Source organism: Dromiciops gliroides, chromosome 5 (genome assembly GCF_019393635.1).
Source record: "Dromiciops gliroides isolate mDroGli1 chromosome 5, mDroGli1.pri, whole genome shotgun sequence".
In the NCBI taxonomy this organism is placed as follows: Eukaryota; Metazoa; Chordata; class Mammalia; order Microbiotheria; family Microbiotheriidae; genus Dromiciops; species Dromiciops gliroides.
In genome coordinates this window covers 241,043,558-241,062,865 of record NC_057865.1, presented here as the reverse complement: position 1 = coordinate 241,062,865, position 19,308 = coordinate 241,043,558, and the positions used below count along the sequence as shown (strand labels likewise).

Genomic DNA, 19,308 nt, shown 5'->3' with positions numbered 1-19,308 from the left:
AATTTGGAATTCATCAATCAATAAGAGAAGTTTATAAATGGAAATGAATAGTGTTTATTAAGTCCATGTGCAAAGAAACAAGATTCATTAACATTTTTGTAATGAAAAATCATAACAATTTAACAATATTTTTTAAATTATGAATGTTTCTGTTAAAAAATCTCACAAATCCATCAGTTATCTTTAAATTAATAAGGCAATTTCACATGGCTAATAAGATTTTAGTAAAGGCAAAAAGAAAAGCATTTTAAGTGGTGAATTTTGTTCAACTCAGTGGAACCAAAACTCTCTTTATGATTAAACCTTTCCTCTCTAACTTAAAATTGTACTGTGGTAGGAGAAAAGGATAAGGGCACCAAACAATGGGTACTTATATTTTGTTATTAACACCCGAAATAAAAAAGGAATGTAGGTCTAAACTCCTACATATTGATGTACTAATATATGAAAATATTATACAAACAATTCTCTGTTTATTGTAGATGTATACAAAAAAATCCACGATTAAAACACAATTTTGAGATTTTTCCCTTTTGGTCCCTGAATAGTACTTACCTCCTTTAAACTAAAAGGCTTTTCTTTAAAAGCTACAGGGTGGTATTCTGAATTGCCTCACAATGGCAGTAGGCTAATGATTTGGCTTTCTAACCATATTCAAAGTCAGTTCTAAAGCCCAAATAAGGCTCATAACACGTAATAACATATAATCTTCCCCTTCACCCAACTGGCTAAGAATTATTATATTGTGTAAATTTAAAATGTGCTATCCTTCAGGCAAGCTTTCAGATTATGAAAACATAAACTTTTCTTTTGAGTATTAGGTTTTCTTAATAGTAATAACTAATTATTCATTCAATATTAATTTGAATCATTCATTCAAACAAAACTACAGAGTCTAGTTTACAAACTAAACAGTGAAATTAAGTTTCACACTGAAATGAAGGTGAGGAGATGTAGCAACCCATAGTCACTGAGAAATATTATAAAAACAGGAAACTCAATGAATTTTTAAATAAAATTATAGTTATTCTCAAACCACCATGAGCAAAATATTTACAACACTTTCATGCAAACCATCATTTTACAAATAATGTACAGTCATCTAAAAGTCCTTAAATTTAAGGGGATATTACAAATAGACATACTTTAAACATTATTGGTCAGAAATTTTATTATATTTGGGGACCCAAAAGCATATGCAATAATAGGTAAAACACTGGCAGGACAAAAGAAACACAGGGCTAGATTATGCAGTTTTTAATAGGCTTTTAAGAGTTGAAAAAACTTGTTTAGCAGAGTGCTTAGTATATAGCAATTGTTTAAAAAATGTTTGTTGAATAAAATTTTTAATTTTTAAGTACCAAATATGAACATGCATCAGGGATCTCTTTCTGTAGCTCTTTCTGGTTTGTCAGTTCTAATCTAACTGCAATGTAACTGTGACAAAGCATACAAAATATTTGCTTCTCCCCCCTCACCCAATAAGCCAGGTTATTAAAAAAAAAAATTCAAACTCTCATTCTATAGCTGTTTTCTGGGCATCAGGTTTTCTACTATACTGCTATGCTCTTAGCAATTTTGTACAACCTATATAGAACACCAAAATGGGAGAAACTTTAAAGATCATCTAGTCTAAATATTAGAAAACCAAAAAAATCTAGGATCATAAATTTAGAACTAGGAGGCACCACAGAGGTCAGTGAATATAATCCTCTCATTTTACAGATGAGGAAACTGAGACCGCCACAAAGTTAAAAGCGCCTTGCTCAAGGTCATACCACTAGTAAGGCCTTCATGGTTCAAAGTCCTATGCTCTGTCCCCATACCAAATGCTTATAAGGTAACATTTGCCATGGGAACATTTACAGAAATGACTGGAGATAAAACAAGACTGATTTAGAGAACTGAGAGGAAGGGCAATGATCAGTCAAAATTTGACAAGCCAACAAAAAGTCTACTCTTATTACTCTCAAGTATATACAAGCCCAAATTAACATTATGTATTGTGTAGGGAATGTTACCAGAAAGAGGTCCTGCCAGAGTAAGTGAGATTTGCCATCAGCATTTTTACTGTTAAAAAGCAAAAGCATGGCTAAAACATGTGAATTGTTTGTGTCTCAAATAAGCTGTACCCCATATTCTTATTTTAAAACATGCTTGCTTTTCATAGCTAATACAAATGAAATATAGAAACTTCAGCCCAGCTTAGAATGACCCCATATTCCCAATTAATATAGTGTAAATTAACACAATTACTACACTATAATAGGGCTAAGAATTACTCAAACCAAACATTCAGGTTTTATTCTTTTCTTATTCTTTTCCAAGGAAATGAATAGGGACAAAAGAAAAAAATAAGCAACCCATCATACTTTCTTTTATGAAAATAAAGAAATTCACATCCAGAAAAGAAAGGGAAGCTTAGACTACTAATAACAACTCATTTCTTTTAAAACTATATAAAGCAAGCGCTATACTACTTATATTTTGCTTACAGCGGTTTGAGAATATTGATGAAGAAATTACAAAAAATGAGCACAATGCAGTTACATACCAAAATTTACAATAGTAGAGGTCTTCCCCTCAAAGTATTAATAATTTTATAAAAATAGTTACACAATTTTAAAAAATGAGTGAATGTACTTAACATGTTACCAACAGTTTGAACACACAAAAAATTGAGATGGGACAGACATAACAACTTGTTGACATCCATCAAATTAACAATTAAAAACGTGCCTGTTTTTGTATCAATGTGTCACTTTATAAAAATTTCCATTGCTATTTTATTTGCATACATATTTTCCACTGACATTCATTTGGCTTTCAGGCTGCTATTGATCCAATAAATACAGCTGAAGTCTTACAAGAAAGCTCAAGAGAACTCCTGAATTTAAAGCTTCAAAGCGGGGTCAACAGCAGACCTCATTTTAGTGGGTTAGCAATAATTTCTATCATTAAGGTTTGGGGTTTTAAAATTTTGCTTTTTAAGATTCTTTGGCTGAAATATTTTCTCTGCTCCACAACCTTTTAATTGACTTTTACATCTGTAATCAATAATGTTGGTACAGCAAAAGCACAACATATTTCAGAAATTCATAAGCAGTTTTTTCCCTTAGATGAAGGCACATATTACAACTTAGTTTGGAATAATGTACAAAAATAAAATGAGGGAATTTTGGTATGATACATCAGAATTTTAAGGAAAAGTTTTCAATAACATCTTGCCAGTTCATAGTTAATCACTGAATGTAATTTAACTCATGATGAAATACCTAGGTGATTAAACGTTGGAGTGTAATATCAAAGTATTTAAAATTTACAATGGACTTTACATGTCAGGAATTTTTGCCCAAACGAATGTATATTTTCAAAATGTCATTAAACATACTTAAAAACAAAGAGAAATAACCAGGCACAAGGCCTTTAATAGGAGGATCAACAAATTTAAGAATTAAATCCTAACCATATTCAAGTTTTATTATCGCTATGCTTTCATTAACTAGAAGCTTGCTGATGTTAACTGACAAAGTGTAAATAAGAAATTAAAGCAGAACTTGTATCTAAGCATAAATGAAATATGTGGTTACTAATATGATTCTTGAAATGAGATTGACAAAACTCAAATTATTAAAGATAACAAGCCATATGATGGTCACAATTTAGCTCAGTAATTAATTGGCACAATAAACAGTGGAATTTTTCCTGGTCCATTTGGCAAGGTCTCTAACTGAGGGCAAAAAAGTCATACTTTTAAAGATATTGATTCACAAGATTCTATTACATTCAATTCCTACCCATATGAAAAGTAAATTTATTTTAAAAATATATTTATATATGAGAGTTGGAATTCTTAGTAATTTGTTTTACTTCCCCCCTTAAAGAGGTTGTTTTGACCACTATCTATAAATACATACTGAATTTAAAAAAAACCCAAACCCTCAATCTTCAGTAATTATGAAACAAAAAGTTCAAGGAAAAAACCTAAAACTAGGAAAAAATTAAACCCATTAATGTAATGATAAAAATGTGTAGCCACTATTCAACTTAAATGGGTTACTTTCTACAGAGAATAATTCATTAATTACTTACTTTAAAATGTGAAACCATATCTAAGATGATAGGGGGGAAAAAATCTATTCTAGTTGTCTACACTAGATGAAGTTCAAAGCCTGAGCATTTAAAATGATACCTACATTAAAGACAATGGTGATTAAATTTCCTAGGTGCACCAAGTTACTACTAAAAGTAAACTATTAGGGGGCAGCTAGATGGCACAGTGGATAAAGCACCAGCCCTGGATCCAGGAGGACCTGAGTTCAAATCCAGTCTCAGACACTTAACCCTCATTGCCCCGCCCCCCACCCAATTACATAGCCTTTAATCTTTAAAAAAAAGAAAAAAAAGAAAGAAAGAAAGAAAGAAAAAGTAAATTATTAGAGGGTAGCCCTAGATAAGAAAGGGCTTAGGGATCAGTTAAATATGGATCAACCATCAACATAAGGGTAAATATGCTATTAATAACAAAAAAGTAACCTTTAAGTCACATGCATAAGCCATGAAATACCTTTCCCCACTTTTCATGTTATGAATAAATGCTATTTACAAATATAAAATCAAATTATACATGAAAATGAATTATACAGAGACATTTCTTCTATTAATATCCTTAACACATACAGAAGAAATTGTTTTAAAGTACAGAAAAAAAGATAAGACAAGCAATGGTTATGGCTTATGAATGACACATTGAAGCAAATTGGTTTCTGACCTTCAATTTTTAAAAGTTTTATTATCTACTGACATCCTAAACAAATTAGAAATGAGTTGGTTTTATGTTTATTTTGCATCATGAAATAGCTCTTTATGATTCAAACAAGTTTTGTGATTGTGAAATTATATATTTTCTATCAAAAAGCATTTAATCTTAACATAACCATTTGCTGATCCTCAAACTAATAACACCACCAAAGTATATGCTTACCCATGACAGACAATAACAATTATAGGGGCAAAACTTGCAAAGAAATTTTAAACCTAGTGTATGGGTATTTATATCTTATAGGAAATTTCAAACAATTTGTTTTAATTTATTGAAAATGAAAACTATGAAAATGATTTGTGGGATAACAATTTTCAGATTTTAGTAGTGGAGAATGAGCCCTCTTGATTAGATTAAAGTAGTTAAGATATCTTCCTCTTTTCCCTAAAAGAGAATCAATCACATATCATACAAATTAACATATTCATGCAGTAAGAATATTTGAAAGGAGGGAGGGATTTTTTTGTGTTTTTTTTTTTTTACCTGGAATTGCTTACCTGGCATTACTGTCCTGTGTTTTTCCTGAAGAACAAATCCTGCACATGTAGCGGGACCATTTAATATGTAGGTATTTACTGTATAAACAATAGCCTTGGAGTTATATTTAATGTTAATACTACTACAGACACTGACATACAGAAGGAACCAGCAATACCCACCTTCTCTTAACGGTGGCGATACTCTCGCTCTCTATCGCGTTCTCTATCACGGTCTCGGTCACGATCCCGATGTCTTTCTCGTTCTCTGCTTCTCTCTCTATAATAATCATCATGCCGATCTCTACTGCGGGATTTGTGACGTCTGCTCTTTTCTCTGGATCTACTGTGGTCCCTCTCTCTTGATCGTTCACGTCTTCTAAAAGAAATTACTAGATTAATACTCTTCTTAACTGGGTCCCTAAAAAACCAACATTTTATATCTCAGAGCAAGCAGTCATCCAGAAAGACAAAAAAATCTTTCAAACATAGTCTTGTCTACTTTGTCCCAATCCTTCCCTGTATTACTTGTCTTATGTTACCAAGAGCAACATAAGATTATATTTCTATTAACATCATGAAGTACTGAGCTATATAAACAATAAGGCAGCACACCATATGATCTTCAACACAAACTAGCAAACAAATAAATTCAGCCAATATTAAGAACTATAGCTGGCTCAAGCAAAGTTCAGATTCTATTATAGTGACAGACAGCTTGGGTTATCAGCAGCTCAACTGAAACCTGGAACACTTTACTCTTCTGATAAATATTCCTAGAATAACGAAAGCCTGAGCGCTATGGGTTCTCCCTCTCAATTGATTAGGTCTATCCCATTTGAACCTACTTTGACCAGATTGTTCTGACGTAACAAACAACAAACCAAGGAATCTAAAATTAACTATTATTTCAAGACAAAATTCCGTTTGTACATTAATGATATGGAGAAAAAGACTTTATAAATTGTATTTCAGGTCATTGATTTTTTTAAAAGTCAAGAATGAATCAGAAATACATGAAAAGAGATCAAAAGCAGTCCATGAGAGAAAAAGTATACACACACCTGCTTTAGTACTGTTTCCAAGGGTAGTGATTTTAGGAATGGGTGTTTAGTTCTAGGGGCAACAGTATCTTGTCTTAGTTTGAGAATAATCCAGGGAAAAGAATCAATCTCAAGGGAGAGTCTTTCCTCTATTGGTCTAAGGAGTATGAATCTGATCTAAGTAGATAGCATCATAATCTTTAGAAGAATATATGTTCACAAAAGTTAGATTTTCCTGCTGCTGTTGTTACTGAATTGTTTCAATTGTGTTTGACTTTTCGTGACCCCATTTTGGGTTTTCTTGGTAAAGATACTGGAATGGTTTGTCATTTCCTTGTCCAGCTCATTTTACAGATGAAGAAACTGAGGCTAACAGGGTTAAGTGACTTGCCCCAGATCACACAGCAAGTACATGTCTGAGACCAAATTTTAACTCAGGAAGACGAGTCTTTCTGATTCCAAGCCCAGTGCTCTGTCCACTGTACCACCTAGTTTCCCCTTATAAGAGTTGGAAAAAGAAGCACAAAATCTCAGAGCACAAAGAGCTATTAGAGATTATCTACATTAGGTGATATAAAAATTGCTAGGTTCTAAACATATTCTCTAGACGTGGTTTGAGGCCAAGGGATCATTTAACTTCTTATTAAGTTATAAAAGAAAGTGTTGAACTAGTTGATCATTCCTTTTATCTCCCAAGTTCCATGATTCTAGCCACATAACTACAGGATAAATTATGTTCCAAAGACAAAAGGAAAACATCCTTGGAAATATTTTGTCAACTCTAATCTCCCCTTTTCCTTCTTCTCTGTAATAATTGTTTCCATTTAGTTACTCTTCCAATTTCAGCAGATGCCATATGCTACAACAAATAAAATGGTGGACCGGGAGTCAGAATGATTTACAAACATGCAAGTTTAACACTTGGGTATGACCATGGACAAGGCACCTGACCCAAGTGAACTTCCATTTCCTCCCCTATAAAGTGACTAGTACTTGTTTAGCTCCACTTCCCATGGCTGTCCAAGTCACAGAATGAGAGAACAGAGTATTCTGCAAAGATTTAAAGGGTATGGGTCACTTACTATGATTTTGCAAAGGCTCAATTTCAGGGGCTTGTTTGAAGTCTTTTCCCCTTCTCTGCCCATTACTGTGAATGCTGTTAGTTTTTTACCCCACTTGACCAAAAGGTAGTAGTAATAAAAATGGAAGTGGCAGATAAATTAAAAGTCAAAGTAAATTTCAAAACAACTATTTTAGGGCTGAGAAATCCAAAGATAATGATAATATCTAACATTTACATAGCACTTACTACGTGCCAGATACAGGTACTACAGATATGATCCTTATTTTAGAGCTGAGAGAACAGAGGCAGACAGAGGACCACACAGCTATTCAGTGTTTGAGACAAACTCAGGTCACTTCCTGACTCCAGGCCTAAAACTATCTCCTGGGTCACCAGCTACATAGGTGCACAAAATACTATTCACAAAGCACTTTACATTCCTTCTGTGTTGTTTAAAATCTAAGTTGTGGGTTCTAATCTGCGCCTCTCCTCCCCCAAATCTTGGGGGGAAGCTGGCTAAAATCACTGATAAATTCAGCAAGTCTTACAACATACCTCCTTAAGGAGGTGCTGTTCTCAGAACAACACAGTTTGGTGAGCCAGCCAGGAGTGGTTACACTCTAACTCGAAGTAGGCTAATCAGCAAAGTCAATCATTCTCACTTAATTCAGTTTAGATTGATCTCCAGGTGAACCTTTGAGTACCTGCCAAATCCCATTATTTACTCACACTTCCTCTCTTATTCTCATTTGGTGTAGATACCTTTGGTAAGGGTATTAATTCACTTCATAGATAAGGGATAAATTAACAGTGGAGGTAAGTACTAAACTTGGGCCATTAGGTCAAACTGCCTCCTATTATGCAGTTTCTTTTGTGCATGTGTGGATGACATTACTCCAACTAACATGGTGCCATATAATAAAAAGATGAGTGAGTGACTCAGTGACTATTGCTTTGTGGCTTACATGGCATCCAAGACTTATTCCCTTTAAAGCTTTTGAAGGATGCCCATTTTACCATTTAGTACATTAATCAAGCTTAATATTAAAATACTTTTTTCTTTCTTTCTTTTTGTGCGTGGGGCAATGAGGGTTAAGTGACTTGCCCCAGGGTCACACCACTATTAAGTGTCAAGTGTCTGAGGCCAGATTTGAACTCAGGTCCTTCATTTTATCCACTGCAACACCTAGCTGCCCCCTTAAAATATTTCTTATTCCAAAGAGTTGTGAGAATAGCAAATTAGCAATACATATTCTCATGCTCCTTTTTAGCCTTCCAATCCTCCAACGAAAGATTTGTTGTGGTTAAACTGTTGACTTAAAATAAGGACCATTATAGCCAGAGGTTTATCCAAAACACCAACATTTGTACACCAGGACAGCAAGGCAATTAATTGTAGGCAAACTTTTAACCATTAAGCCTAACCAAGAATGAAACTTTCTTTGAAAATGAAAAGCTAAAGAGACCATAACCATGTGAACTGCTAATAGTTCTTTCCTCACCTGTTATTAGTTAAGTATGGTCACTGGGTATGGCAAGCATAAAAAACTTTAGAAAATTATTTAACAACCTTTTATCCATAAAACTCATTTTCCTCAAAAATTAGAATTTCTACTCAGGGCTTAATATATATCAGTCAAAAAGCATTTATTAAATAAATACCTTCTATGTGCCAGGAACTGTGCTAAGCCTTGGGAAGCCAAAGTAAGGCCAAAAAAACCCAGTCCCTGCTCTCAAGGAGCTCCCAGTCTAACAGGAGAGACAACATGCACACAACCAAAATTAAGGCATGTTCCAGCACCTGGCATAGAGCAGGCACTTAAGTGGCACTGGTTGATTAAAGATTCCAGAGCCTTCTGTAGATGGAGCAGCAGTGGCTGAAAGAAGGTAAATGACTTTGCTCAAATTCATACACAGGGTGAAGAGCAGAGTGGGAGTTGGAACCCAAGGACACTGAAGCCACAACCAAAGGTACAGCCAGACTATCTCTTAGGATGCACTACTCCAGAAAGAAATGAGGCATCCTTTATTGAAAGTAACATCAGGGGCAGCTAGGTGGCGAAGTGGATAGAGCAGCGGCCCTGGAGTCAGGAGTACCTGAGTTCAAATGTGGCCTCAGACACTTAACACTTACTAGCTGTGTGAACCCCTGGGCAAGTCACTTAACCCCAATTGCCTCACTTAAAAAAAAAAAAAAGTAACATCAAAAGCTTCATTTTAAATCCTAAAAATGATTGCAATAATTTTCTATTTGTAAGCTAACAGTTTTAAAAGGAACTAAAAAAGGAAAGTTTTACCTTGATCCAGAACCATAAGATTTGGACTCAATTCCATGAAGGCAGTCCTGCAAGGAACTAATAAGCACTTTGCAACGATCATCAGCAGATACTTTGGATTGTTTAATTAAGGAAATAGCAGTTACCAATGTCTCAATAGCACTCCCATAATCACCTAAAAAAATAAAACATTAGAAGTTAATAAAATTTCAGTAAAACTTATTTTCCTACTATTTGTTTTAAAATACTACCTAGCCATACAGCAGCACTATGAATGGCATATTATTTTCCAAAAGCAACCAACATAAAATGACCAAGATTTCAATTATGCATTTAAAAAAAATTTGTGAGATGGCAAAACCCTTTCTGGGTGAATAATTAGCATTAATGTTTCTGATTTTCAGGATCTTCTAAGTGCTAAGAACAAAACCGATTTCAAAGCCCAGGAAATACTAACCAGCACTAGCATCAGACACAGCTCTTGAAATGGCACTGCTCGAAATCGCCCTGTTTCTATTCATGATTTCTTCGAACTCTGCTTCACTCAATGGCGTTCTTGCAGCATCCATTTCTCTGAAATAATTAAATAAGCCTTAAGTTATGGCTTTCAATTAACAAGTCCTTTCCACCTTAAACAATCCAAACAAAAAACGTTCAGCTACTGTTTTTTAGCCTTAGTGATGGTGGTTCATCTAAATTTTGTTTTTCCTTGAAGAAAAAGTTCAAATTAATTTCACTAGATTTTACCTCCTTCACTTGGAAAAACTACTTTAAATACAAGGAAAACCTTAGGTGTCTTAAATTTTTATTTGAGAAAGCACGATGAGCATGGCTATGTTCAAATAGACACAAATGTTCTTTATAACAATACAAATACATATAACATTACAAAACCAGAAACAGGCCAAATAACCTGACATTATAGACCTTTAAAATTGGAAGGGGCCTCCAAAGTCAGCTAGTCCAACTATATAATTGAGCCAATTAGGAAACTTTCAGAGAGGTTAAAAAAAAACCACTCTGGGAATCTGACAGAAAGAAGGCAGGTTATTTGATTCTCTTTCACAGTAGCCATGGATGGTGTTCTGAAAGTAGTGTATAATCAGACATGACTGAGAGAAGATGCAGAAAGGGGTATAAACAATTCATTTAGTTCTGTCATTAAATGTGACAACGGGCATTCCTTAACCACATGACCAAAGCAGTCTGACCAGATGAATGAATGTGAGGAGGAGGAGGAGGAGGAGGCAGGCAAGGAAAGGCTACTAATGCAGGCTGGCTGCTCCCTAGTCCACAAGAGATCCCTTGGCTGAGGCTTTCAACAACTTGCTACGGGCTACACAGCAACATTAAGTCAAAGGTGGACCTTGAACTGAGGTCCTATTGATTTCTAAGGCTTACCTGATGCAATCCTTAATGCTTTGAACATACCAATAAAAAGGAATTTAACTTTTCCAATAATCTGATTATACAATCATACTTTTACATAATGACAATCTTGAGCAAAATAATCTGTACATTTCCTAAGATGTCTAATATATTATAGAAGTACAAGAACTGAGAAGCAAATAAAGTCTAAGGTATTTATCAAACCAAGTCACTTATCAAGCTGTTAGATACATGGAAGCAATCTTAAATTAGATTCTAATTTGAAATGAAGAATAGTTGCTTAATTGGCATACAGATTATTAGAATGCTTTGCTTATTTATCAAACAAGGAAAAAATTCAATGCACTTAAGGTGACTTAACGACAAAAGCAAATAAATGCATAAGTAGAGAAGTAAGTGAATGTATATTTAGACACATCAAGAAAATAAAGTCAACTCTTAGAATTGTGAATGGAATAAATGCATGCTCTTTGATGTGGTCATAGACTCAAGAAGATGGATAGGGACACCTCATTAAGACTATCTAGTCCAGCGCCTTCACTGTAACATCCAAATTTGCAGAAACCAGAGTTGGCTGGTTCTGCACTAAGTCTCACTCCAGGCGGTCAGTGACAGCTGGGGCCAAGCCCTGCATCCCTGTCTAAAGTGCTCTCCCCGCCCCATGCCTTGCTACCTCCTCACAGTCAGGGGTGACAAATACAAAAATGGACAGAAGGGAAATATCCGAGGCAAAAGAGAGTGGTTAAAGATGTTTTTACAGAAAAAGCGGATGGAGCAGGTTCTATTTAAAATTAGATGAAAAGGCACAAATGGTTACTTAACATCTCTTTTCCCCCACAAAACAAAGCACATTGCTCTTTCACACACTTATACCCTAACTTACCTTCCAGGGGGCCCATAGTCACCTCTATCATATGGGGGAGGCCGGCCATATGGGTCGGTGGGTGGTGGACCCCGGCTGTCTGATGTTGGCATGCCGCTGTTTGTTGGTGGGGGAAAGAAAGCTGGGTTCACGTGTGGAGCTGGTGGGGGGGCACCTGGAGGTGGTCCAGGAAGATGTGGAGGAGGAGCAAGTGTGAGGGGCGGCCCCAGAGGGCCAGGTGGGCGAGGTGGGAAAGGGCCTGGAGGCGGAGGTGGTCCCTGCTGTGGAGGTGGAGGACCAGGAGGGGGGCCGTAGCCTGGCACTGGAGGTGGAGGACCAGGAGGAAGTGGACCCAATGGAGGCTGCCCAAAAGGCTGTCCTGGAAAAAGAACTGGTGGTGGAGGGCGATCACCTCGATTAGGAGGCCCAGCTAATGGAGGAGGAAGAACCTGACCAGGAGGTGGAGGACCTGGTGGGCCGGGAGGGCCGGGAGGACCTAGGGGTGGGCGTGGTGGAGTTTGTCCAGCTATAGGATAAAGGAAAGAGAGAGAAAATTCAATAATAAGATACTTCTCACTCTCATGCCAAGATTATCCCTCTTAATATATAACCCACAACTTAAATCCTAAATTAACTATGAAGGCAAAGCATATTTGCGTAAACTTAATTTTTTTAAACATTTAGTTCTTAAGAGACGTTATTCAAATAAATGAAAACTTTAGTAAAAAGTATTACAATACTCAAGAGTGTTTTTTTAAATGTCTACCTTTCAGTGTATATACACTTCTTACAGTGAAATCACCCACCTTAAATTCTATTCTGATGCCAAGCTAGAAAGTGAAACGAGGAAAAATGGTCTTGAAAGGATTTTTTTAAAGAGGTAAGAAAATAAGACGGATGTAAATATTCTATATATAAAGTCAAGCAAGTTTGGAGAAAAATAAAGACCTTTTAGGCCAAAAATGGGTATTTCCTCTATGCTGTGCCCCATATGCCATGGAATCCTAGTTTCCAGGAACAAAGGCCGAGTTCCTTTAACAAGATGCTTGATCAAATTTCCTGGATTCCAAAAATAGCATAACAAGGAGAGTAAGTAACATTAATAATGCATAATTTGAAAAAGAGAGAAAAGGAAAAGAGGTATTGGGAGTCAAGTTTATCCATGGTAATTTGAGAAGATTTTTACCTGGGAAAGGTGGGGGTGGCCCTCCTGGTCCAGCTGGTCCAGGAAATCTGTCCCCACCTGGAACAGCCCCTGGAAAACGGCCCCGTCCTCTACCACCTTGTGGAAATGCTGCACGTGAACTGCCTCCTGGAGGGCCAGCTTTACCTTCCCCAGACATTTGTCCTGACTGTGTAGCTGCAAATATTCAAATACTCATAAATAGCATTTATTAAATCAATCTGCTGAAATGCAACCATTGTTGTCAGGGGTAAATTCTCCCCCTCCCCATCTTCATTCATAATATACTTAAACTTGTAGATGCCTTGGGCCTGTGCAAATTGCGTGGAAGTGTTGGTTAGGTAGGTGTTCATATCCATGATTTCTTAAAGTCTCAGAATCCAGGTTTTAAGGTACATCCAATGAGGAAATGCAAAACCTACTTTCAAAATACCAAGTATTCTGCAGCAACCAAGAATTTCAATTGTACAAACCACTCAATTTTATAAAGTTCTACAACATAAGAGCTTCTCAAAAAAGTGATAAGACATTTAAATAAATGCTTTCTATTTATGTTGGCTATATATTTAGCTGTCACGTCTCCCCAATTAGATCAGGTTCATTGAGAGTGTAAAATATGCCGAATCTTCATATTACCATGTGTAACAGTAGCAGTGACAGATCAATAAATATTTACTAAAAAGATTAAAAAACTTAAGCCATTTAAAATATTAAACTGACTATACTGCAGTTGTTAATGTTCCAAATACTTGTTTCAAAGTCACTTGTTTCTATATGGAAAGCACACAAAAACACTCCTTTTCTATCAATTAACAGTGGGCGTGACAGGATTCTGTAACTACATAATATCTATCTGAAGGTGCAATAATGCTAACTCCTATGAGAAGGGCTAACAACAAGACTTCAAGAAGAAAGGACCATGGTAATTATCAATACTAAGAGTTAAGGGATAATTAAATGGCTAAAGCCATCCTGAAGAATACATAAGCTTTCTTTCAGATTTCTCATTGACAACAATCTAAGTGTTAAGATGATTTTCACGTCACCTTATGGGGCTACAAAATATACTATATTTTTTTTAAAGGAGGTGAGGGGAGGAAGGAGGGATCAGGACGGAGAGTTGTGCTTACTTTTCCTGGACTGCATTTCAAATTGACTCAGGAACTGCTTATTACAAGGAGTCACGACAGGATTCTGACCATGTAGCTCTCTTTTAGGCAACAGATCCATTAACTTTTTTGAGGATGCTTCAGATCCAACACCAACAAGAGCAAACCTAAAAGAGCAGGAGGGAGAGAGAGAAGGGAAGGGAATTACAAAGTAGCCTTGAGGGCAATAATAGAGGAATTCTTCTGAATGTTTTTAAGTACCTAATGATCGCTTGTAAATATTTCCTACATTGTTAAACAAGTTCATAGAATTAGTTCAACATGAGCAAATCTGAGACTCAGAACAGTGAAGAAGGCCACTGAAAGTCATACAGCTGGCAAGTGACAAGGTCAGGATTCCAAGCCAGGTGCCCTGACTCGAGTACTCCTTTCCTGCTCACTACAATGGAAAGAGCACACTGACTCTGAAGTCAGAAAATCTGGGTTCCAAAACCACATCAGAGAATTACTCCCTGAATTATGACTTTACCTGTATTATTACCACCTTGAATAAGTGCTTCACCTTCCCTTAGTGTAAAATGAGGGAGATGGCCAAGATCCCCTTCTGGCTCTAGATCTATGATCCTTTCAACAGTGTCTCTCTTCGCTTGCAATTTCAGGTTATTAAATATCTAAAATATATTTCTAAAAACAGGCTTATGGCTATTAGCATATACTTGAGGGGTCTAATCACAAACAATGAATCAGAAAAGACAAGAGCATCAAGGTCAACTGCTATTAAATCTTTGCTCCTTTTTAGGGATAAATCTGCCACAGAGTAAAGATTATCAACAAGATCCTTGATCAACTTTCAGACTTTTCCACTGTCATCATTAAAAGATCATTTGAGGGGCAGCTAGGTGGCGCAGTGGATAGAGCACTGGCCCTGGAGTCAGGAGTACCTGAGTTCAAATCCGGTCTCAGACACTTGACACTTACTAGCTGTGTGACCCTGGGCAAGTCACTTAACCCCAACTGCCTCACTTAAAAAAAAAAAAAAGATCATCATTCAAAGGTGTTGTCATCATTCATTCACAAGCCACAGAAATCAATCTCCTTTCATAAAAAATGGAAATGCTGGGATATTAATTTTTAATTGCCAAGTATCAGTTTTTTTAAGCATTACTTGAAGCCTTTTAAGCTGCATTTGTCCAGCAGAAACAAAAACTAAAAGATTCTAGTAGGATTCTGTTTTGCAGGTGAATTTAAGTATGTAACATTTGGTCATCTTCTAGATTCCAGAGACCCTTTATTTAATTTCAATATTATTTACTTCCAGACCACCCCACCTGCCCCATCAGTGTTACTTCAGTAGGTAGCTAAATGTTGCTAAAGGAGAATACTGTTTAACCTACTGTAACTTATTCTCTACTAAAAAAAAAACCAAAACGAACTTTAAGAACCCAGGTTTACCTTCCTACCACAATACATTTGAATAGATCTTTAGTAGAGGTGGTTCATAGATTAGCAAAATAATAGTCCATTTACATAGTGTTTTCTAAGTTTACAAAGCACCTGCCATATAACAACTCTACCAGATGGTATCTCCATTTAAATAAAGAATTAACCAATCACAAGTGGCAGAGCCTGGAATTCAAATTCAAGTTTTCTGCTTCCAAGTCAAATGCTTTTTTTAACAAGAGCACACCGACTCCCAAATAGAATTGTCATAGTTCACTGTAAATGACTTCAAAATCTGTTGCTAAGAACACAGACTAAGATGGCCTCTCTTCCCTACTACTGGTAAGAATGAGAAATTTTCCAGCACTTTGTTATATGGGTCATAAGACCTCACTGAGTCACCTCCTGCTATTCATTGTACTAGAAAGTTGCCTAGCACAATGACACACAACCAGTATGTCAAAATAAGGAACTTGAACCCAGGTTTTTCTAGTTTCAAAAGTCAGCTCTCTACCACATCAAACTATATTTTCATTTTGTAAAAAACTGCTTATAAAGTAAAAGATTATATATTAATTCTGTTTTCTCATGGTTTATGAGAATAAAAGACATGTTTTGCTTTATAAAAAATGAGACCTTAAAAAATAAAATTTTATTACCTTTTAGAATATTTTGTACTTAAAATTAACTAGTTTTCTCACACTTTTCTTAACATTATTTTTACACAATATCAAAAAGAATAGTAACTTATCACATGAAAAGTAAAGCCAATATATCTAAGTTCCTGGAGTGTGGTAAAAAGTACGCCAGTTTTTGAAGGACCACCCTTTCGGGGAGGAGACTGATGGCTGTGCATGGGCTTCGCAGGCCTGCCCAGCTGCTCAGCACTCCACTTCCAGGGTGTGAGCTTAAAAGGCAAGGAGAGAACGGAAGTGAGATCTCTTTCCTGCTCTCCTGGTCCGATGACTGGCGCTGGCGCTGCACAACCGGACACTGACTGGAGTTTGACTTGGCCCGGCTAGCCGTTAGGAGCACCTGCCTGACGCGGCTCTCCCCCCCAAAGGTGGCCTTGGGCTTTTGGTGAGTTTTACAGGAATATAGACTAAGCTTAGACTTAAGACTATTTGTTTTGTATTTCTATTTTCCCTATCCTCTAATCAACATCACCTTGTGATTTCCAAACAATAAAGGCTCTAACTAGAGACCAGAGGCTTCTTCCATTTACTAGCCTGGGAAAAGTTACAAAGGGAGGTAATGCTCTAGTATCCAATTTTAAATCTCACAGGAGGTAGGCACTAATGCTTTCATTTTTGTATTTTATTCTCAGCATCCAGCAGAGTAACCCGGCACATTGTAGATGCTTCATAACAAGGTTTCCAGTGGTCGTTTGACGAGCTGGCAAGAATCATATCATACAAAGCAGGTGACAATGAAGGTCTATACCAGAGTAGCAATTAAGAGAGGCTGGCATGTGGTACAGATCTGAAATGGTTGGTGATTCACTGCCTAAGAAGGTGAAAAGGAAGAATCAGAGGTGACAAGAGTATCAAGAAATATGAAGAGGGAAAAGACAGCCAAGGACAGAATGTTAAGATGGATGAGCAATGAATGAAAACAAAAGGTTGATTAAAGGAGGAGGAGGAGCAGGAGTAAATTATCTATGAAGTCTAAGAAAGGACATCTACCAGGTCAAGAGAGCCAACAGCGTCCAAAGATGCAGAGGCCAAGGAGGATAAGAACTAGAAAAGACCATGGAATTTGATCATCAGATCGCTGATAACTGGTTTTATAACAGTGGCTAAAAGAGAAGTCAAACTTCAATGGTTTGTTTGAGAAGGCAGTGATGAAGTAGAAAGCTGTAATAAATGGTCAAGGAGGGACAGGAACATAGCTGTCCTGGGCTAGAAGAATAAAAGGAAGTCTTCTCTGGTGGTCCCACCAGATCTATTTTGTTCTCTGTGAGAAAATGGGGCATTGTCTCCTCTCAATGAGGATTATAACAGTCAATCATACTCCTGACCTGTTTGTAGGAGTCTCAGATCCCCTCCTCCCCTTCTGGCTAACAAAATCACATGGTTCAAGAAGCCCTGGTCTCAATTAGGTCCGCTCTGGAGTTGTGTCCATATAAGGAATAAGGTCCACTCCTGAATTATACCATATAAGGAAGAGGGGTAGGAATACTGCGTTCCAATTAGCTAGTTTTTGTGCATAGATTGTAATCCTTGAGTAATCAGACCAATGATGGAAAAGCAAAGGATCCATTGCGTTAGGGACTAGGGAATAAAACAGGGTTGCAAACCCCCTTTCTTTTGCACCCACTAGCTGCGACACTAGGGTGGTGCCTCCTTCTCATGAGAAGGAATAGAAGAGCCTTTGTCACATCGCTGCTGAGTTCCTGAAAATTACTGAGAAGATTATTTTGCTCTCACATGCTCTCTCCCCTCTCGAACACACATGCATACAGAGTATCCTCCCATTGCTATACTACAATGTAAACTTCATGAGAAATACAGGACCATGTCTTCATCTAGGTACCTCCAATACCTCCCACAAACTTTTATATACCCAGTACTCAACAAATATTTGTAGGGAATTTAATTGGACTGCTATGTTTCCCCAAGGTAATTGCAGGCACTCCCCATTCCTTAGTACCTTTGGTGAGTGTGAGACAGAAAATAAAAACACACAAACCATTTAAAAAAACTGATCCTGATAAACAGTGTACCGGAGGGGTAAACTGAATGTGTTAACCAAATTAGTTTTTGAATGAGTTTGCTTTCAAAAAGGGCAGATTACAAGGTACTAGAGGTAGTAGGAAATAGGATCAAAGATATAGGTAGAAGGTTTAGTTGTAGGAAGAATGTAATTTTCTCTGCATGGAGATAAAGTAGGTAAAGCTGTTGAGACCTATTAGAATTGGATGAGTGGGGGCTGAAGAAACTCCTTCCTTTAAGTATCTCAGTGAAATTCCAAGGAAGAATCATTTCCAGGCAGGGGGTACAGTCAAATCTGAGAGACCATGCACAAGTCATTAGAGCAAGCCCCAGATATGTGAAGGGATATAGGCAGTAGTGTTTTGGAAGCCAGCTGGAAATGGAACAGATTGTTCAACTTTTAGTGTGAGTATTTGCATCTTTGAAATGGGCTTGAATTGTTATCTAGACATCAATGATTGAAAAAATGCTAATAATGCAGATTAAACTTTTAAAAGTATGCCAGCACATTGCCCCTCATATGATGACAGGAAGTACCTGTTAATCTAGACCAGGGCTTCTTCAACTTTTTCCATTCGCAACCACTTTTTGCCCAAGAAATTTTTGTGTGATCCTGCATATATAGGTATATAAAACAGGTATACGTAACCTTTTACTGTTGCCACATTTTTTGTGATCCCCCCCTTCAATTACCTGGCCTCATATGTGGGGTTGTGGACCCACAATTTAAGAAGCTTTTATTTAGAACATAGCTTTGATGTAGAAAAAGTTGAGTATGAGGTAAAGCTGGGTACAAGTAGGGTTATTTGATGGAATAAGAAAACATTTAAGTTGATAGATACTCAACACTCAAAAAGAGGAAAGCCAGACATTTTCAATCCAAGTCTTCTATTGTCTTTCAAACCCGCTGAACAGGATAAATAAATTACTG

General features: G+C 36.7%; 1 protein-coding gene across 1 annotated transcript in view; it reads right to left on the bottom strand.

The window, feature by feature from the left end:
- CPSF6 (cleavage and polyadenylation specific factor 6) overlaps positions 1-19,308 on the bottom strand; it is a 40,502-nt gene that overhangs the window by 2,684 nt on the left and 18,510 nt on the right. Inside the window, exons 5-11 of the mRNA XM_043967687.1 lie at positions 14,245-14,390; positions 13,118-13,291; positions 12,880-12,990; positions 11,953-12,457; positions 10,138-10,253; positions 9,702-9,855; positions 5,482-5,674 (exon numbers count right to left, since the gene is read on the bottom strand). Of these exons, the coding sequence (XP_043823622.1) occupies positions 5,488-5,674; positions 9,702-9,855; positions 10,138-10,253; positions 11,953-12,457; positions 12,880-12,990; positions 13,118-13,291; positions 14,245-14,390 (1,393 nt within the window). The 3' untranslated portion in view covers positions 5,482-5,487. The remainder of the gene's footprint in view (positions 1-5,481; positions 5,675-9,701; positions 9,856-10,137; positions 10,254-11,952; positions 12,458-12,879; positions 12,991-13,117; positions 13,292-14,244; positions 14,391-19,308) is intronic.